General features: G+C 41.2%; 1 protein-coding gene across 4 annotated transcripts in view; it reads right to left on the bottom strand.

Moving 5' to 3' along the window:
• The window catches only part of DYNC1I1 (dynein cytoplasmic 1 intermediate chain 1), a 342,609-nt gene that overhangs the window by 104,343 nt on the left and 215,772 nt on the right, over window positions 1-22,494 (bottom strand). For all 4 annotated transcript variants that reach the window (XM_059933890.1, XM_059933891.1, XM_059933887.1 and 1 more), the window contains one exon: window positions 16,492-16,617. In XM_059933890.1, coding sequence (XP_059789873.1) covers window positions 16,492-16,617 — 126 coding nt within the window. The remainder of the gene's footprint in view (window positions 1-16,491; window positions 16,618-22,494) is intronic.

The raw sequence follows: 22,494 nt of genomic DNA, 5'->3' as shown, positions 1-22,494 counted from the left end.
GCACCGGGGCTTCCTTGGTGGCACAGTGGTTAACAATCCGCCTGCCAATGCAGGAGACACGGGTTCGAGCCCTGGTCTGGAAGATCCCACATGCCACGGAGCAACTAAGCCCCTGCGCCACAACTACTGAGCCTGCACTCTAGAGCCCGCGAGCCACAACTACTGAAGCCTGTGCGCCTAGAGCCCGTGCTCCGCAACCAGAGAAGCCACCACAATGAGAAGCCCGCTCACCGCTCACCACAACTAGAGAAAGCCCTGGCGCAGCAACGAAGACCCAACGCAACCAAAAATTAATTAATTAACTTTAAAAAAGGTTTAGCACCTACTGTTTGCACACTTAAACCTCCGGAGGTGGGTTTAATATAGCACATAGCTCTCACTGAAGAATGTGAATTTCTATGGGAAAATCTTGTTCAAAGGTAAACCAATCTGTAATACATTTTCTTTTTTCTTTATTTAATTCCATATTCTTTAACACGAGCTTTAAAATGCAAAGAAACTGGGGAAACTGATACACTGATACACATTTACTCTCAAGAAGCAAGACAAAACACAAAATAAAGTTGAATTTCTAAATAGCTGCTCTAGAGTCCGAAAATGTCACAACTTGGTAGCAATAATACCTTTCATATGGCAAATACAAGGTACTGTGGAAAGTTCTATCTGTGTCTACATTTGCCAGGTCAAATGCAGAGTTGAAGAAATTGGTTGAAATGCCAAAAAAAAAAAAAAATTAAACTACTTTCTTCCAAGGCAATCAGACCAAAGAGGCAATAAGGGTTTCATTTTCCTGTATAATTTGAATAAACTACCTCAGTTTTACACACACACACCCCCTTCCAAAATGTAGACAAGGGCTATATAGCTAGCAACAAGTTGTCACACATCTGGAAGACTATTTTAAAACACATTCAAAATGTTTTGACTACATGATACCAAGCATCTGGCAATACAAACTTCTCTTAGGAATTTTTCTTCTATAGAATTCAGTCTTGTGTAGAGAGTCATTGTGCCAGATTTTGAACTACACGTTTTATTTGTGGAACGACTGTGTATATATATATATATACACACACGTATATATGCAAAATATATATATATATATATATATATTTATATGCAAAGGCAAGGTTTTCCTTATGATTTTGATTTAGGTAGATTTAACTTAAATGATGTTAACAGAGTTGCCATTGATTCTTGCATTACTTGAACTACTCTCTAGCTGTGCCCTCCCCCTGCCCCCAAAAGCCGTTCAGTGGCCTCTATTGGTCAGTCCCACCCCAGGAACATTCTCTCCCAAATGAACAGCACTCACTCACTTGTCTAAATAGTAACTGACTTTATTGGTTTCATTCCTCAGCAAGGATGAGGAAAAGCGAGGCTTCTAGCTTTCCCTGTCTAATAGGAACCAGCCTTAGGAATACCTGTGGTTCACCAACCATCCCCAAACCATCTGCAGGATCTTGAGGTAGGAGGTAGGTATTCTTCATGTGAGGTCGCCTCCCTCCTCAGGCGAGCTAGCTCAGATTTCCAAAGGCCTTTTCCACAAACTAACCTAACCATTCCTATCTCCACTCCACTCTCAACCTTTCACACTTAAGTCTTAAGTCGGGTGACACCACGGTGGGAGTGTTCTGAGTAAAACATGCACCGATTATTTCAGTTTTGTAGATTGCAATGACCTCAGATCACTCACTTTTGCTTGTGACCCAGGCGAGGAGGGATAAATTCCTCATAGGCAGGTTACATGGTGCTAGGCATGATAAGTGTCTGTTGAATTCTTCTGCATAAAAATGCAGACTGTCCCATTACTGAAGTAAAGATGACCATATTTCAAACTTGAAATAAAATTAAACAGGTAGTCAGGTTTCAGCCTAAGCAGTGTTCACCATTTGGGTAGTTGTGAAGAGCAGATTAGTGGGGACGGGTTCACCAGAACTCTATTGGCATTAGGGTGCTACTGGTAAAATATAAAGACTGTATGTATGAGGAACTTTGGAGAGAGTGGGGTACCAGCTTGCCTTATTTAGGCTTCCTTGACACAAAGAATACACACTTAGGGGAGAAAATCATTCTGTCTCCTTCTTTATGGAACATGCCCTGAGCTGATGGGCTTCAGTTCTAGAAGTCACTGGACTGTTCAGGGCCCTGGAGCATGGCAGCAACAATGATGCTGCAGCAATAGAAACCAGCACATGGTTGTGAAGCTCGCGCTGGAGGGAGTGAGGGCCGCCCCTGAGATGTCTGATGGGGTCAGAGCACAGGGGAAGGGGGTGGGGCCTGGGTGCTGGAGCTCCAGCCAGCTGCCTTCAGCGTCACAGGCAGTCCGTGGAACCTTATTCATGCACATACTTGCAACCTCTAGAAGCTTCCAGAAAAAAAGTGAGAGAATTTGAAGAACCTGGAAATCTCAAATTGCAGATGGGATGAGAATTATAGAAATACAGTTTATACTATAAACAAGACCTCATTTAACCAGTCTGGTGTGGCTTAGGAAAACCTGGGATTTGATAGGTAGATAGATGAATTAATACACAGAAATAGGGACCATGAATTTGATGACATCAAGCAACATAATATATTGCTACTTTATAATATATGTAATAGCGTAAGATATTGCTATTGCACTTTAAAATATAATCTAAATCAAGTATTTGAAGAAGTTTCATGATCTGAAAATATACCTGAGAAAAAAGTAGAAAGGCTCCTTAAAGGGTTAATAATTCCCAGGTGAAGAATGTATTTTAACTCAGAATTCCTCAAGAAAAGCAGCCTTCTCTGCAGGTTTTACAAATAACAGCAGTTGGTGGCTAATATTTCTAACCTTTAGTCAGTTTTCTGTTGATGAAAAATCAGAATCAGGGATTATTACTTTTACAAAGAATGTTTAGACATCCCAGTGACATGATCACTATATAAAATATAATTCAAATTATCTCAGTTTAAACACTGCCTTTGACAGTTAGTAAAATCATTTAATTTTCTGCTATGGAAACTATTTTAATCATTTTAACCACTTTTTAGATTATATCAATTCTTTGAGATGAAGTACGACGGAGAATGAAAATAATCTTTGTAAATTGAGCTCTATTGCAAAAAATGATTTCCATTCTTCAGTAGGGATATTAACGGATAACCTTTGGAGTGCCTTTTCCTTGTATTTCTCTTCTTCCTCTACCTCTCCTGTCTTCCACAGCTCAAAGAAAACCTAGCTCATGAAAACAGACTCTACTTAATGATCCCCTTCCCTCTGCCATTCTCTTTCATTCACATTCCCCACTTTGCATCTCTGTTCTCATTTTCCTTTTTTCTTTCCGGGGAATGACCACCTCAAAGGATTAATTCAGAACAGGCAGCAGAAAATGGTAACAAGAGTGGGCAAAATCAGGATGTGGATTTAAAATCAAGAGGTATTTTAAAGGAGGAGAGTTACTCAAATTAAACATATGTTAAAAATATGGGTCTGTTGTTCATGGCATACCTGCTGCCTACGATCCCACCCTCATCGGATCAGCCTTCAAGGGCAGAGCATTGCCTCGTGGAATAATAAATAGAGCGGCTTGAGTGGATATGGATCTGACCAGCCCGGCGAGCTGCCTCTCCTCGCGGTCTGACTTCACTGTTGGAACACAGGTGGTAACTGAACCAGCTGAACTAGTGAAATGGATCATGGCCCCTCAGGCTCACTGCCAGAGAGAGAGAATAGAATTCAGGCTCCAAGTAATCAGGCTTTGGACATAAAAAATTCTAATGTAGGTCTTAGCATTTACACCAAACTTTGTTTTAACTGATATTGCCTGTTTTCCAAGGGATCACCTTTCTTACCTTGATGCATGTGAACTAGGCAGCAAAAATCCACTGGTCTTTTAAAAAAAATATGCTGTACAGACGCTTAGAGTGCTTTTCTTTGGGCTGACCTGCCATCAACCGAGAGGTGTGGCAAATTGTATTCTGCAGGTAAAAACAAAAAGACTTGCCCTATTTCTGCACTTTCATTCTCCCCAGTGTACCATATTTTGCAGCTCTCTGCTTTTTCAGAATTATGCTCCCAAACATTATTGATATGAACTAGCCACACCTATACTCATTAAAGGTTTTCAGTGGGAACTATGTAAAATAGCAATATATGATTTACTTGCTCATTTATATCCTTCCTTGCTATAGAGGAGTTTTGAAGTTGAGAGAAGCAATGTAAGATGCTTATGGGTTGAATTCATTCCACTGATAGGCAAGATTCAACAGTCTTGGGTCTCTAAGGATAAGCTTCCATGATATGGACAACATATCCATAAGGGTTTTGAAATAATATGGGTCTGAGAAGACACTGTTTCTAGAACACAAGAACTACCTAACTAGCTGTGAAATTATTACAGGATAACAGAGGCTAACTGGTTTCCCTTTATACTGTCTATGAAAAATACTACTTGCTAATGAAATGAATAGTGTGGGGTAATAAACAGTTTCTAAGTCCCTCAAGCATTTTATATATGTCCATTATAAACCATCATATACAAACAACAAAACCTTTTTAACTGTTCATTAAAGCAATCAGGCCCCCAATGTTTGTTTACTAGTTCAGGTTATCACATACAGAAATGAAAATATATTAACACCAAGAGTAACAATGCCCCAAATCAGCAGATATCACATCAGAGGACCTACTACATATGAAAATTACTATTTGTACAAAGGATAGTTTGAAGGGTATGATTATTGACTTTTCAAAAATTCATTTAGTTATCCAGGTCTCCTCTAGCAAACCATATCTGATTTAAGAACTGGCCTCCTTTCTCCAAGTTGTCTGAATTGGCGATGTTTTATAGAACTTGGCTCAAATGTCCCTCTTACAAAGGGGAGAACATATTGTAATGTTCTGAAGGCAGGAGGTTTGCGTTAAGCCTGTCGCAGCAGCTTTCACTATTTAAAGGGGAAAATCAGGTGAAATCCAGTTCTGAAATTTAGCAAGTCCTCACAATTCGACCATATTAAAGAAAGTGCCATGAAACAGGTATAGGGCATGATCAGAAGTGTGGCCTGGCAGGTGGGGGAGGTGGAATGAGGTAGAGCACAGGTACAACCAGGTTGGTGGGGAGCAGGCAGAGCTTTTCCTAAGCACCTTCCTCCAAAGGGAAGTCTTTTCAAGAATTTTAATGGCAATAAGATTGACACATGTTGTCAATGCCTTTGATGACATGATGTGAAAGGAAGCAGGTGAGGACAAAGATGGAGAGACACATGAGGAAGGTTGGGGCGGGGGGGGGAGGACAGGCAGTATTATATTTAAGTGCTTTTCCACTCCCAAAGCAACCCAAAGCCTGCTGCCCTGCTCCCGGACTTGCTCCCCTTGACATTCCAAGGTGATTTTGCCTGTCTGTGATGAGCAGTCCTTTAGGGTGGAACGTCATTCTGCCGCAAGCTCACTGGGAAACTGCAGCACTGGCCAGGGATGGGGTGGTCTGCCCTGGGTCAGGAGCATGAGCCATGTTCAAGCAAGGCAAGATGATGACTTGGCAGGGGAAGAAGGAATCATTCAAGAGAATTCAGGCATGAATAGATGGCTGGTCCAGAAAACCATGAAGGTATCTCCAAACCCTGAGATTCTACAATTCTACATACTGATAGGTCTCATGGACAAAATTATTAACTCATGTGAGAAACAAACACCCAAAAAACAAAATGAAAAACAAAAACCAATCTCCTCCCCACCCAATACAGCAGAACACGGTTAGCCTATCTTATAATGGTAACTGGACTGAAATGGAAAGGCAAACCCCAGCTATTTAAAAAACTATTAGAAGATGAAACAAAAATACAGTCTCTGGTTCCAAATATTAAGTGAGTATGGATGCAGAACTCTGGATCAGTAGTTAAGATTGGCTAATACAATGTCTCTGTTGCTAAAACAAAGTTAAATTAATTGTGAAAATCTCCATGAGCCCACACAGATTCTGTTCACAGGACCTGCCCACTCTCCCCCACATTTTTCTTTGTATGTGTGTGTAGTGTGTGTGTGTGTGTATACTTTGCGGCTAAAGGAGCACATTTGCTTTGATTGTGGAGCTCTTTCCAGACATTAAAAGCCACAATTCTAGTTCTTATACCTAGAAAATGCCAAAATGTGTTCCTTTCTGGGGGAATGAAATACTGTGCCCCCTTTAAGGGCAAGCCCTTAGAAGCCCATCAATTGTTGTTTGAAAACTTCTGGCTCTATTTTTGTAGACTCTTCGTCCCGTATTTTCTGAAAGGCTCTTGGATGAACATTCTTCTAGTGCCAATGTTAACACAGCTGAATGCTTTTATTTGTGCTGCAGGTAGCACACATGCTAACAGACATCATTAAATGAATTTTGTTCCCACACAGAAGTTCTTTTCCAGAAGCTGTTTGCCGGCTGCCCAGCTGTGGGATCAGAGGGTGGGATATTTCTGACTTTAGACATAAGGAAGGGGACAGTAGGAGCCGGGCTTTTAGTGATGGAGCCTTTGGGGGCCCTGGGATAACTGTTACACATCTCATGCCAGAGAACACAGTGTGCGACATCACTGTTCACACAGAGCCCCTACCAAGATTAAAAACCACATATACAGCAAAATACTTCACTAAAATGTAGACCAAGAGTACTTTCCTTTAGAAATAGTACGTGCAGGGGGAAAAGCTGAGTAAGCCCAAGGGAAAACCTGTGCATAAGCTGCTTATCTGTTATTCTTAGCAAGGTGAGGGGATCCTGGCCACACTTTGTGGACTCTAAGGACATTTTGGTCTTTCTCTGCATCATGCTCTGGAATTATTTTTTCCATTTTTTTTTTTTTTCATGCTGCCTCTGTAACACAACCTCTTTACATAGTTTATCTCAGGAAATGACAATTGGCTGTCGAATCCCATACAAATTGATTGGATATGACAGCTTAAAGGAATAAATATACTGCAGAGAAGAAAAGCTTTTACTTAGACTCTTGTATTTTCAATCTTTTTTACTCCTTCTTAATTTTATTATTTCAATTAGATCATTTAAAAAAATCAACACATCACATACCAACCTCCCCTAAGAGCAATCATAAGATTTGATGATTTTTCTGATACACAGGCTAGGGTTTCAAATTTGCATTATTTTATCTACTGAATTAACTATGAATTCTAAACCAAACTAATGCTGCCATGTGTTTTTAAACATCTCTAATCCAAACCATCTGGAGAGGCATGGTTTTGCAAAGGCATCCCTTCCAGGACACTCTGTGGATTTTGTCACTGCTTGAGGTTTTGGCAAACCATCAACATTACTATAATTCTCTTTTATAAAATATAGCTTTTGACTAGGATTTTAGAGTCTTGGGTGTGTGCGTTTAGACACTTTTTGCTCTTGTCCCTTTCTCTTTTCAGAAGACCATACTTAAAACAAACTTATTTTAAAGAAATAAAGGTTTTTGTTGTATAAGGAATAAATTTAACTTCAACTATTCAACATAATGCTAGACAACGTTATCAAGAAGCAAAGAACACACCTTATTGTACATAGATGCTGGAAATACTTTTTAAAACAAGTCAAAAGGAGAAAACTTATCAACTTTAGAGAACAGCAACTACAAAAAGTATAAATATAAAATGATTATGGCAACAATGATTTGTAGCATGTAACAAACTCAATGCATTTACGAGAAGATTACAATTAAAAACTGACTAAGCTAAATCTTTCGCCTAAGAAAAGCAACATCTTGTTTAATTCTTTGGCTACTAATGAACACATCATTTAAAAATTATAAATCAGGGACTTCCCTGGTGGTGCAGTGGTTAAGAATCCGCCTGCCAATACAGGGGACACGGGTTCGAGCCCTGGTCCAGGAAGATCCCACATGCCACGGAGCAACTAAGCCCATGTGCCACAACTACTGAGCCTGCGCTCTAGAGCCTGCGAGCCACAACTACTGAGCTCATGTGCCACAATTACTGAAGCCTGTGCGCCTACAGCCTGTGCTCCGCAACAAGAGAAGCCACCGCAATGAGAAGCCCACGCACCACAACAAAGAGTAGCCCCCGCTCGCCGCAACTAGAGAAAGCCCGCACGCAGCAACGAAGACCCAACGCAGGCAAAATAAATGAATTTATTAAAAAAAATTATAAATCAGATGTAAGCATGCTAAAAGCAAAGGGTGGACCACTTGTCACAACAAAGGTTAAAAAAACTTTCCCCGGAAGTAAGGATGATGATTCTCCTTCCACAAATTCTCTCTGATAATAATGCTTTCAAATAATTTCAAAAGTTAAAGAATGGAAAGATCAGCTTTTTTGCTGAGCCACTGTCTGAAATAAATTAGACACAGACACAAAGTAGAAGGTTTTGGTCAAGTTTATAAAGGGGAAAAATGTCTATTCATTAGAAATAGATGGCCTGAAGTCCAGAGTGAGTCTGTGCCTAGAATGTAAAGATGCCAAAGCAATGCACAGGCACTCACTCAGAGGTGGTCGCATCCTAGAACACTCCTGGCAGATGCTAACATGATCTGTGGTACCACGACAGTCCACTCCTGGCTTCTGTTTCCTTTCCTGGAATGGGATCCTCCACACCCACACCTCTGAGGGACAGGGCTGCCTTTCTGAGACTTCTCTTTCCTTTTAGACCACCTGGTATAATTTAAACCTGCTTCTGCCTAAAATGTTGTAGGATAAAGGAAAAGCACAATCTGAGATTTCAGAGGATGGAAGATGGAAGCCCCACCTGGGGGGCCCGGATCCAAGTCTTTAGGAGAGATTAGCTCTTAACAGAGATGCTAATCTAGTCTTAGCTGAAAGTAGAACATTGGTCAGCCCCATCTTCCTGACTCTTGCTTCAGGGTCTACAGAGTGAGTCCAGCGTGGCAAATGGCCAGCGAGTCTATACAGAATTCAGTGCAGCCATATGAGCTATGTTAGAGACCAGTGGGTTCCGTTATGAAGCCTGTGCCTGAGGCAATCAATCAGTGTAAGTAATTAAGCCACGGAAGCAAACGCATCTGTACCCAGTACATGGTGGAAACAGAAAAGCAAGGATACTACTTCAGCCATGTGTACCAATACAACAGTACCAGTTATCAAAATACTGAGATTATTTTGTACTTGTTAGAAAAATGCTTTTCCACATATCCTCCCAGTGCTCCTCTGCTGCCGGTTACCCTGCACCCTCCCTCCTGCACCCTTCAGTCATGACCTCCCCCATTCAGCCACTAAAGATGGGATGCTTGACACAAAGGGGGCCCTAATCCATGCTGCCTGGACAATGCCATACAGATTGTTCCATATTTTGAATTACAGTCTGCATAGTAGATAACTGTAGCTGACAATTACTGGTTACTTACTCTGTGCCTGACACTGAATGCTTCATACGTATTCATTTATTTGACACTCGTGTATGACCTGCCCAAAGTTACACAGCTTCTAAGTGGTGGGACCCAAATTACAATCCCAGGCTGTATGGCCCTCTAGCCCACTCTTATCCACTGTGTGCTTAACTGCCTCCTAGGACTCAGCAAATATCTCATCATCATTTAGTCATGACACAAAAGTTTGATTGGGAAGATAGAACTTTGGAATTGCCTCAGGTTTCCTCTTCACTTGTCATTTACGTATTAAAAAGCACACATAGGGATCTAACCAATGAGAGAGGAGCTGGCCAGGTGATGGCAACTAGGGCATGGCAGGGATGGGGGCAAACTGAAGAGTTCTTGGGGAGAGGGGACAGCCTCTTCTCAGCTCTAGCCTATTGTTGCTGTGAAGACCTGGCCATAGTGGGTACCCCATAAATGTCTGTTGAATGAATGAATCTAAGTTAGGTGAAATTTCTTTGCAAAGTACTCAAGCAAGGAAAATAAGAATACCAAAGTTTAAGCTTCCTTCCATGGGATGGACTAAAATGCAGTAATAGGGAAACAACCAAATGTAAAGAGAATACTTTTATCTTTTCAAAGTATGTTCACCTATTGCTACGCAAGGAATTATGTTCCCCTAACCCCCAATGTGGTGGTATTTGGAGATGGGGCCTTTGGGAGGTAAATAGGTTTAGATGAGGTCATGAGGGTGAAGCCCCTGTGATGGTATTAAGACATCAGAAGAGCTCACTCTCTGTCTTCATGTGAGGACATACCTAAAAGGCAGTAGTCTGTAAGCCAGGGAGAGAGAGTCCTTACCAGAAACCAAAATGGCTGGCACCTTGATCTTGAACTTACCAGCTCCAGAACTGTGAGAAAATTATTTTCTGTTGTTTAGGCCACCCAGTCTATGATATTCTGTTATGGCAGCCTGAGCAGACGAATACACCTATATTATCTCTTTTATCCTCACAATAATCCTAAGAGGTAAGGAGAACCCCATTGGTTTTCAACCCAGACCCCTGAAAACACCCATTTCCCTTAGACCAAGCTCTTGTGACCTCAGTGAATGGCCAGGTAGCAGGGTGGTGAGGACAAGGGGAGTGACAGGCCGGAAACCTCGCTCCTGCTGTTGTCTGGAGCTCAATGCACAGCACCAATAATTACTGGGCAATTCCTTGATGAAGCACAACCACAGAAAGCCCAGTTCAGACCGTTTCAGCACAGGGCATGGCAACAGGAGGGAAGGGCATTTAGGGAACTGAATAAAATCTTCAGTGTTGGGTTCTGTGCCTCCAACTTCTTTGCACATTAATGGGGCGGACCAAACGCTCTTAAGTCTTAGGTAGCTTTGTAATAATGTTAAACTCCAGCTTGAATTTAAAAACAATGTGTTCAAAGGTGGACTCTCATGGCACCCCCTGCATCTAACAGCTCACTTGGTCACGTGTCAGGTACACAGCTCCCTCACTGCTATTTCCAGATGAGGACCCGTCTCTGATACAATCTCTTGGCTATAATCCTGCTGCTAACTCTAATCTCCCTAGATGTATCCCAATGATCAGTTTTGCTTCTCCTTAATTTTTGGAGAAGATTCTAGAAAGCAGGCAGGTAAAGAATGAGAGCTGGCAAGGCAGTTTCTCTGCTTCCAGCTTCCTGGGCCAAAACAGAAGAAGAAGTTCCTGCTGTTTGGTTTAATAAGAATCAGTGTCTAGCTCAAGCCTCGCTCGTCAGACCAGTCATACTCAATCGGCATAAAAAAAAAAGTGTTTCCGAGTGTCTGCGTTTCATTTCAGCATGTACGTGTAAACTCCCTTTTCTTTTTTCCTAAAGACACAAAATAGCCCTGCTGTGCTGCTGTTCTTGTCTGATCCATATAATCTGCATCTTTTATGTAAGAGTCCATCCTGCAGTCCACCCAGCATTGCCTTTGAAAACTAGGTCTTACATTACTGAGCACGTCCTTGTCTGTGAAGTTTGTTCTCCAATTACTAAGCACCTATTCTGTGCCCTCACTTTGTCATCCCAGGAACTCATATTGAATACATAACCCTAGTTGTCAAACAACTTTCCATTCATTCATCCCTTCTCTTTTCTGACCTCTACTGAGTAACCACTCCTTGCCACATTGAAGAGAAAAGCTTAGAAAAAAAAAAACAAAATCAGTCAGGCCATAAGGAAGTTACCTGTCCTTTCATTAAAAAAGAATCCTCAAGTTAAATTCTAACACTTCTCTGGTCATAATATACCTTGGAAAATTCATTTAATTTATATCTTTGTGTCCATAGCTGTTTTGTTCATTTAGATTATAGCCCACAGTCTGAGCCGGGAGAGGAACAAAAATTGATGGGAGAAGAAATCAAGTTTATTGCAATAAACCTCACAGTTCCACCAGAGACCAGGGGAAGTCTTCTCTCCACGACATGACAGCAACGCCTCAACAACTGTCCCAGGGTCACTCAGCAGTGTGGTCAGCTAGGAACAGAGGTGCCAGTCCTGCCTTTCTGTCCACTCCCCTCACCAGCAGCCCACATTCTCTCCTGTGTTCCCATCACTCCTCACAGCGAGGGTGGGGATGACGAGGTCAGCAGGAACCTCACACAAAACCGATCACTGGACGGCTACAGCTGTAGCTTCAGTCTCACCTGTAACCTCTATAGAATCTTAATGAGAAGCGCAGCCACACATGGGGGGGGAAAGTCAGCTGAGGATTTTAAACACTGGCACAAATGAGGTTACTCGGTATTAACCCCACTTCACATCCTGCTTTCCCCCGAAATCAGGAGAACTTCAGGTCTGTGTCAGTTTCAGGTCATTGTCAGATAATCCTCAAAAAGAGAATGCCAAGAACAAAGAAACCAAATCAGGAAAAAAAAATAAAAGTAAAAATAAAAACCTCTGACCAAGCCAAGCCTCTAAATATAGCTTTTCCACTTACCTCAATGCAGATAATTCTAAGATATATATTTCTGATTCTATTCATTGCATTTAAAAGAGAAAGACCACACCAGGGTAAGCAATGCAGGGTGGTCAGACACATAATCTAATGACAGTGTGTGGAAGCCACTACAGAAGACAGCAGGAGCGCTGCCAGATGGTGCGGTGGGGCCGAGTGGCTGATTTCTATGCAGAGTTGCCGATGTCGTCCAAGTACGGATGGCTCTCATTGAAATGAAAATAGAAAATGCAGGACCAGAGCCCACACTAAACATTCAGTTTAGTAAAGACAGAAAACTGCCCACGAAAGTGGAAGGTACTTGGCCTTGCTATTCTCAGTAGAGAGAAAGGAGACTTCCTCCTGCAATCTTTCTACCATTAGGCTAAAAGCCTGTCAGTCTTTGCAAAGGAACACGGAACTGATATCTGCGTCTTGTGCATTTGTTTTCTAGTGCCTGAAACGATGCTTTTCTGAGCCACAGGATTTGTTTGCAACTATACACTTGCGAAAATATGAAGAATCAAGAGGTCAGCAAGAAATGGCTAGCTAACGTGATTATTCCAAAATGATAAAAGTACAATCATCATAAGGCACCCGTAGCTCCTCCTCACCCCCAGTCCTCTTTCTTACTAAGCAAACTAATTTTGAAATTATTGGAACATCATAGGAGAATGTGGAAGCACATTCATTCTACCCAATTTCAGTGAGATAATGTCTGGAAAGGACCAAATGTAGTAAATAAGCTTTACCAATGAACAGAAAGGATATAAGAAGAAAAGTGATAGGTCAGTGAGCGGCGGTTTTGGTTTTTCTCATGTGTATTTTAATTCTGTGGGCTCTCCAAATTCCCCCCTGCACTACCATGGTTAGTGCATGGTAACCAAACTGCCCTTACTACTTTTTCCCTCCACCTCACCTCCATCCACTAAGTCACCTACACCTTCCCTGGCTGCCTAAGTTACCCCTGCTTTGGTCTCCCAACAGCTCAGTCATACTCACTATCACGGCACTTTTGTTTTCTTTTGGCAGCCACTGATGTTTACCTGGCAGTGATCCGAACTTCACGGAGATCAACTACAGCAAGGTGTGTCATTATCCCAAAAGAAATGGCACTGTCCAATGCACGTTGTGTCGTGTTCAATATGGTCTTGAGTCCACTCCTGGAAAAACAACTCCGGATCTTCTGACCACCACAGAAGCAGATCCCACCAATAAGTGAGCTCAAGGAAATAAGTGTGTGTGGGAGGAGGGGTGGGGCGTGGAGGTCTCCACCTCCTCCAGGTGAGGTGAAGTGGGAAGGGGCAGGGAGTTGGTAGGAAATTTCTCAAATAGGGTCAGGCGGGAGGGCATCAGAGTAACAAAGGCAAAAAACGCCACTCTAGTTTGGGCCAAAGGGGAAAAAGGAATGATGGGCATACTTCCAAATAAAGAAGCCAAATAGTTTCATCACCTATCTTCATCTCTGTCTATCACCTTTCTTCATCTCTCCTCTACATTCCAGTGGTTTTCAACTATTGCTGCATCTTCAACTCACTTGGGAGCTTTTAAAAATGACCAGACTGTGGCCCAGACTAATTAAATCAGAATCTCTGGATGAAACGCAGGCATCAGTAGTAGGTCTTAAAGTCACCCAGGTGATTGCAATGATCAAGTAAGATGGAAAACACATCTCTGTTCCATTTTTCTCTCTATTCACTTCTCCCCAGACCCCCATGCCACATACCTGCGTGGTGTTAACTGGCTGAATTCCTGACTAGTGCAGCAGGAGGCAATACACAGGCTTCAGAGTAAATATGAGCTGACTTCAATCCTGGCTTTGCCATTTACAGGCACCTGCCCGGGTTCATGGCCTCTCTGAGCCACAGTTTCTCATCTGGGGAGTAATGGGAGCTTACCACAATGAATGTAGATTCTTAAAACATGTTAATATCTTTTTTATTTTCAGAGATCAATGTCACAGAGACATTCCCCATGTCCTCAAATTATTGTTTTTTTCTCACCTCTTAGGAAAGCTCCCACTCAAGGTCTAATAATTTCAAAGTTGATCACTCTAGGTATATTTGCTTATTAGCCCAAAGTGATCTGAAATCAGTAGGACTTTAGCAGCTGTGAAAGGTATTAGTTTCCTGGATTGCTCTGAGGTGAAATTCAGGTATGATGGTTAATTTTATGTGTCAACTTGGCTAGGCTATAGTACCTAGTTTTTTGGTCAAATACAAGTCTAAATGTTGGTGTGAAGGTATTTAGATGTGATTAACATTTAAATCACTAGACTGTTCTTTTGCACATGTCACTTAACCCCAAAGTTTAAAAGTATTAAAATTTTCCCCTTTCTCAGTAAGAATGCTAGTAGAGTTTAGAACCCCCAGCTGCTTCTGGTCACCAGATGAAGTGAAGATAATAGTAGGAATCTGGGGAATACAGAGATAGTTTAGTCAGCATCTTTTGGTAGGATAGTCAGAGTACTTCTGACTTGAAAAAAAAAAAAAAATCAAGGGTATATCTTCTAAAACACATATATTGGAGCATTTAAGGGGGCAACTAAAAATAAGGTTAAATGCCTTTTGGTGAAGCTTTTAGTAAATGCTCCCAAAGGTACCAGGAGGTGAAAGAAAGAATGCTCCTTTCAGTCAATACTGGTATTAACCACTGTGTGATAAAACAGATAATTTGAAAATTCCAGTTAATTCCAAAGACTTTTGGAATTTGCCTCTTCACTCAGCATTATTAGTTCCTACTGACCTGTTACTGTGCAATGTTGTGAATATTAAGCACGCTATCAAATTGTTATTATCACAGGCTACCTTTCGTCAGTTAATATAATAAAATATTTAAATTAGGATAAACATTAAGTACTTCGACCAAAACAATATAGTGTCACTTCTTAAATTTAAAAAAATTCAATATATGCTTCATACAATATCAAAATAGCTTAAATGGCACTGTTTTTCAAAAAATGTGCTTCTGCTTATCCCATAATCCTTTTAGTATTTTCTTGGTAATTCAGCAAAACTCTTTAAACTGAATAAAATTAGGATTTTGTGCTTCTATGTTTACAGAAAGAGCGTATCAGACTGACAAATCTGATAATCTAAAAAAAAAAGAAAGAAAAAACTGTTCTTATTTCAAAGGTTCAAAAAATAAAGGTTATTTACTATGCAGACCAGGACTTCTTGTTTTTAAGATAGCAAATTAGAAAAACATGGTAAGAGTTAGAGGTTACTCAATCAGGTTGAAGCTGGGACTTCTACTCCAGCAGCTCTTGTTCCCCAAATTATATCTGATAATGTTCTAAAGTCTAAACATATTTTAGTTTAAAAAGATACTCAGCTCTTAGATATAAAATGGCACTAAGCTTCCAAATATCAACAGGTTTACCCACCTTCTTCAACTAATGTATTTGTTTTCAGAGTAATCTGCCACTCAGTACCTCTGAATCGTAATATTTGAGGAATTGAAACTTTGAGCTAAACTGTTCGTTTGCATTTTCCTGTGCGTAATCACAGGAGAGGGGCATTAATAAAGGGGTTGGTGTACTGGCCACTACCAAGGCCTATTATTTCAGCAGAGTCATGGCAACAGGGCAAAGCCGAGTGTGTGCAACTGTGACATAATTTCAGCCTGTATTGTGTTGAATGGAAGAGAAGACCAATGTGTCAGCAGATACAAGCAGTAAAATGTCCCAGACTAGTTGCAAACTGGAAACAGTATCTATATTTCTCAACAAGTCAAGAAAGATAGTGATAAACCTTACCCTAAACTGGCTACAAAAGTATTATTACCTCTAAAGCAAGATGGCACCCGTAAACTTAAAATTGGCGAAATCCCATTGAACTGCATTTCAGAGAGAGGAGGGAACTTGAAATGGTACTGCTCTGAGGGTGTCCACGAGGGTGGGCAAGCATATGTTCCTGCTAAGCAGAGGAAGTGGTACACCCAGATTTCTTCCTAAGTGCGAGGTCTTTATAAACTCATCCTCATGGGGGCTGTTTTAAATGGAAAGAAAATGACACACAGTCCCCAACCAGGCTTCCGAACTGTTTGGAGAGGGTTGCCACTTTTCCCAGACATTAGGTTACTGTGGGGGAATTTTCCAAAATTGTCAACAATTCCATTTTTAAACTTGGTTCTTCTTCTCCACATAAAATAGGTGCGAGGCAGCATGAACTATATTTGGTCTAGTAGGGGATGTAAGTTTTTTTTACATTGCTGACTCCTACCTGACAGTGGAAGACGTATTCTGGTGTGGTTTTCTTAAACTTCATGTTCCAAACCAAGGCCACTCCATCTGGTTCATGGGGAGCATCTTCGTTGTTGTTGTAGGAAGCGACCATCAGCTCGGGGTACTGGATGGAAGAGGTCACAAGGATGGCTTATGCCAAGATGACAACACAAGGAAAACATTCTTATTCCAACAGACACATGCTCTATTACATACTTTAAATGGCACTTTCTTTTTAAGTTGTGGCATACTTAATACCAACTTCACGTCTCAACCCACTGCAATCTGGTTTCTACTCCCAACAAACGTTCCACGTGTGCTGCCATAGTCACCAATGACTACTAAACTGCATGCACTGCTGGATCTCTCTGGGTTATATGACATTTGGGCTACTCCCTCCTTTCTCCTATGTTGGCTTCCATGACATCTTTCTCTCCTGATCTTCTTCCAAACCATTCTTTTCAGTCCCTACGGTTTCTTCTATTACCTATATTCCAAGGGGGGCTGTTTTCTGCCCTTATTTGTCTCTCTCGACACACTGTCCCTGGGTGAACTCATCAATAGCTTTAATGAGCATTAATATATTGACAATGTTCAAATCCTTATCTCTAGGCTTGATTTCTCTCTGAGGTGAAGATTTTACAGCTACTGGGGATTTCTCAAGGCTGTCCATAGACACGTCAGATGCAATGCATAGGAAAGCGAGCTTGTTGCCTTCTACAAAAACCTACTGCTCTTTCAACATTCCCTCTTCCAACATTCATCCCTTTAGTGCTTTGCACTGACATTACCTAGCTGTCCAGGCCAGACACTCCACGTTCATTTTTACTCCTCCCTCTTTCTCATCTTCATATGCTGTGTTTCACTACTTCCTCAATACCATTCAAATGCATGTTTTCTTTCTATGCTTAAGATCAGAGGGCTCCTAAATGACTTTCTTGTCTGGATGAAGACAACAGTTTTTTAAACGGCTTCCTGCTTGCAGACTTGCCATGCTCTACCCTCACCGACTCCACTCTTCATCCTTTGTCAATATGATTTTACAAAACATACATTTGGCTAAGTCACTCCTCTGCTTAAAATACTTTAACGGCTCATCATTACTTTCAAGATAAAATCCAGGTCATATAGGATCCTTCATGATCTGTTACTTTCTACTTTCTCTGCTTAATCTCCTACAACCTTCCCTCCCTCCTCCCAACCCCACCCTATGACCCAGCCTCATTGGGCTAGTTCTGAGGTTCATAGGTACAGCCTCTGTACCATGAGTCTGATACTCACTCTCATTGGAATGCCTCTTCTGTGTTGGTTACATCATTAACTTATTCGTTAAGACGCGATGCAGGCATCAAGTCCTCCAGACAATCCTATCTAACTATCCACCACCCCTCCTTGCCTCTCATCAGCTCCCTTAGCATTATGTGTGTCCCCCTATGTGTGTGTCCTGGCCTATGTCTATTACTAGATTGTAAGCTCTTTGAGTATAGGGACTTGTTTTTATTGACCTCTGAATCCAGAGTATAGTAAGTCCTAGCACAATAAACTTGTGCCAAAATCTGTTGAATTACAAATGCTCTTTCTTAATGTCAGTAACCCTGTGCTCAGTGGCAAGACCTTATCTTTAATCTTGTTGTTAAATAACACCAACAATTAAAAGCTCAAGTAAAAGAAACACGAGCAGTAAAATAACAAAGAGGACTCTACAATGAGTAGAAATACCTACTCACCATACATGAACTCTATGCTGAGTGTTATAAATAAACTGAGGCTGAATCTCATGGCAGGTATTTATGAGTTAGAGTACATTTCATGAAAATGTCATTCTTACCTGGGATTCCCATAAGGCAGCTCCATTAAAAATAGCATCAGGATTATAGCAGGTCGTATCAGTCTTTGCTCACAAGTAATTTTGTCCTTCTTTTTCACTACACTGCATATATTTAACATAAGATTGCCTGTATAAATTTGAACATCAACTTTTTTCCTATCAAAAATAATTAAACCTAAGTCTTCTATGTGATTGTATTCATTCTTTGAGCTCCCTCAACTTAAGAAAGCTGCAGAGAGTTACAACTTGCCAGTTGGTACAGAGAAAGTATAAGCCTATAACGACACACACGTATGTGGCCACCAGGGGAAAGTAATCATTCTTTATTAGAAAACACTCCTTAGCGGATGAATCAAAGGCCTGTTAAGAAAAAGGCCTTTGATTCGAAGCCCATTCAAAGAAACTAACATCCAGATAAACACAGAAGTCTCCAGACTGTCCATCTGAAGTTTAACTATGTCACATGTGAAAAGGCAACTCTATAAACATCAACACCACTACCATAGTGGCCAATGGACAGCCAGATGTGTCTGGAATAATATCCCACAGCTTCACATCTGGGTCTCATCGCTGGCTCCCACTTGCAGTTCTTCTTTTTTCATTAAAAAAATATTTTACATTATTGGGTTTAAAACTCCTTTAGAAAACAGGGAGAATTTTTGTAAAATACCAGTGAAATGCTTTTGGTGAAATATCTATAACTAGGATCAAAAGGCCTAAAGATACTGATTAACTCTTATCTCTTGAAAGTGTTTGTGATTTCAAAGTCTCCTCTAGTATGTTTGTTTGAACATGACTAATCATATTTTCTTATTTTCCAATAAAAAGTAGTAAATCTCTGCACGATTATTTAAACTTTAAAGGTTAAAATTATGATCTTAAAGGGAATATTAACTACTAGGAAGTTTGTGATTACTCACGGGGCTGAATTATCTAATATTTAACCTAGGAGAATTTTACCCGGAAATTAGCAGATCTGCTCTCAAGCTGCTTTTTCTTATAAAGAAATAAAATCTGACATTTATTGGCGAGGAAGGAACCAACATGTTTTAAGTGCCATTATGTGCCAGACACTGGGCTGGGGAACATGTTCACTCATTTGATCCTTACAATTCTCTAAAGTAAGCAATGGTTTTCCCATTTCTACAAAGGAGCCAAGGGTCCCTGGGTAAGGAACTTGTTCCAAGTTAAGTTGCTAATAAATGATAAAGTGAGACCCTGCTTGAAGTCTATTTGGTTTCAAAGACCATGTCCCTTCCAGCCCACTGTGGCATGCGTCAAGTGCCCCCCCCCCCATGCATATGAGAGGCACTGGTGCCAGGTAAAATGTGGGACACGAATTTCAACAGTAACATGCTTTGCTTTATAGGAGCTCATCACTTAGCAGAGGGAGGTGAGACACATGTATGAATAACTACAACACAAATATAAAAGCAGAACATGCTAAGATGGAGATACAAAAGGAGTTCTATCAAAGCACACAGGAGAAAATAACTACGTTAGTTGGAATGGGGTATGGTAGGGAGACATACTGGAAAGGACTTCTGAGAGGAAATGAGACTTGATTGGGCCCTGTTAAATGGCTAGGTGATTAGGAGAGAAGTGAGAGGAGAGTATAGACGAGGGTACAAATATTGATGCAGGAAATCTCTCTTGGGTGTCTCCCTGGTTCACAGTGATTCTCCCAATCTTTGGAGATTACCTCAATACACAGGTGTCTAACTTCCCAGGGACAATTAATTCATTGCAGGGTTCCTACCTGACCCAGCTGGGGCAATCACATTCTCTAACTTGGCTACTGTAACTTTTGAGCTGAGACACAGAACCCATGGGCTGGCAAATGAGTCAGCTTATGACAGCATCTTATTGGTGAAGCCTCTCAAGCTGCCCAGATTTATACTCCTGAGTCCCCGTTCTTCATCTCTTCCACGGATTCCCTGACTACCCTAGTAGCTCTCGAATAAATTTCCCTTTTTGCTTAAGGTAGCCAGCGGTAAAGTTTTCTTCACTAATGCAGTGGAAAACATATTCAGGAGACAGTAGGTTATAGCACCTGGCTGGGAGGCAGGTTATGCGAAGAGATGAAAAAGATAAAAGGGCTGCAGATGCCTCAGGGCATCCTCACGGAAGTCACTGAGTACAGGCTAATGATTTTAGACTTCACTCTGGGAGTCATACGCCGCAACTACTAATACCACTAATTCTACTACTACTTTGACATTTATTGAGTATTTTTTATATACTAGACAGTTTTAAAACTCTAAGTGTTTTAAATACATTTACTCATTTAATACAATAAGCATGTGAGCTAGGTATGATTATCACTTCATGAGTGAGGAAACTTAAGCCAAGAAAAGTCAGGTAATTTGCTCAAGGTGACACTGAGAGCAAATAAGTAATCTTTACAAATAGTAAACTGGAAAAGTACTGACAATGACTCAACAGTGTAGAGAATTGAGGCAGGGAGACCAGTTAGGAAGCTATTTCCTAATAATAAGCAAAAAGTGGAGGGCATGACATAAAGTAGGTATCAACTCCACATGTAAGTGGATTTGAATTGGTCACAGTGGGGGTCTTTCTGCTACTGTAAATTTGATTGGGTTTTGCAATTAAATGAGCTACCAAAAATTACTTGAAGAGGGGTGGGGGAGGAATGGAGTAGGAAGTTGGGGTTAGCAGATGTAAGCTATTATATAGAGAATGGATAAACACCAAGGTTCTACTGTATAGCACAGGAAACTATATTCGATATCCTATGATAAACTATAATGAAAAAGAATATAAAAAGAATGTATATATATGTATAATTGAATCACTTTGCTGTACAGCAGAAATTAACACAACATTGTAAATCAACTTTACTTCAATAAAAAAAAAAAATTACTTGGGTTTGTATCTTGGGTGACTCCAAGGTTAGAGGATGCAACTTACATATGAGAGGAATATACATGGTGGGAGTGAGATCATATGTCTAGTTTTGTATATGTCTGCCAAATCTGTCATATGATATGTGGATAGTATTATTGACCCCCTGTGCTAAACAATATTCAATGAATAGCAAAGTTGACGTAATTAACCAAGTGCCCAAATGTCTTCCAGGGAATAATGTTTGGTGGATATTTTGCAAATATCGCAAAGTTAAAGTGTTCTTGTTTAAGAAGTACAAGAGGTCACAGCAAAGCTATGCAGGAATCTTACAGTTTCTTCCTTTTTTCCCCTCTGTTCCATTCTGTTCCACTCATAATCATCCTAAGCATACCTGCCTCTACTAGACGCTAAGACTATGCCTCTATCCTTTTCTTCTTTCTGAATATCATTGGATTGCATGTAGATTCACTCAGAAAGTCTCTTCATTCCATACATATGTAAACCTGGTCCTCTGAACCCCCAAATTGTTATGATGTAGGAACTAAGGGTTCTAATTCCTGTTTCTTATGCTCCAAAGAAAATACAGTTTTCAGAAATGCAAACCCCTTCCCCACAGTGTAGATGGCAGGTTACACAAAAATGGGGAAAAACAGATGCAGTCTCTCTACGGTGGAGTTTCTGCCCTTTCCAGTTTCACTTCCTGCAACAAAAATGACACACAAGATCCTGTGTGGAAACAAACCTATCCACGGGCAATAGGGCCCACCACACGCTGAGGCCAGGCAGGGACCAGCCCCACTGGTGACCTCCCCGCTGCCTCCTCAGGGAGAGTTATCCGTGAGACCTGCCTTTGAGGAATGTGTCAGATAAGGTTCCTGTGTGATTTCCAGACTGTGAACAAGTGAACAAGCCGAGCTAAGCGCTCCCTCAGCCTTGGATCTGCTTTCTGCATGCACACCCGAGCGTGCTCACAGACCACGCACGCACTGGAGGGAAGTGGCTGGCCACACCCTGCCTGTCTCAGCCTCTGCACGACCTTGGACGTAAAAAGAGATTCAAGGGGAGAGAGCGCTTGCCCACTTTGTGGCTGTTGACAGTCTGGTTGCAGGGGATTACATTCCTCTTCAGTGTTCCTGTTCCCAGCACGACTAAATGGGGCTCTTCACATCATCTGCTTCACTGCTCTGCCTAGAACTCACTCTTCTCCCTTCCCTTTGTCTAATCCCAGTCTTCTAAGATGCCCTGTCCAACCAGAGACAGACTGCAACCTCCACTGAATCCTGAAAGCACTTGCTCTCGGCCCTA

This window comes from Balaenoptera ricei, chromosome 9, assembly GCF_028023285.1.
Source record: "Balaenoptera ricei isolate mBalRic1 chromosome 9, mBalRic1.hap2, whole genome shotgun sequence".
Taxonomy (NCBI): domain Eukaryota; kingdom Metazoa; phylum Chordata; class Mammalia; order Artiodactyla; family Balaenopteridae; genus Balaenoptera; species Balaenoptera ricei.
The sequence above is the reverse complement of the archived record's forward strand: the minus strand, read 5'-3'. Positions and strand labels throughout refer to the sequence as shown.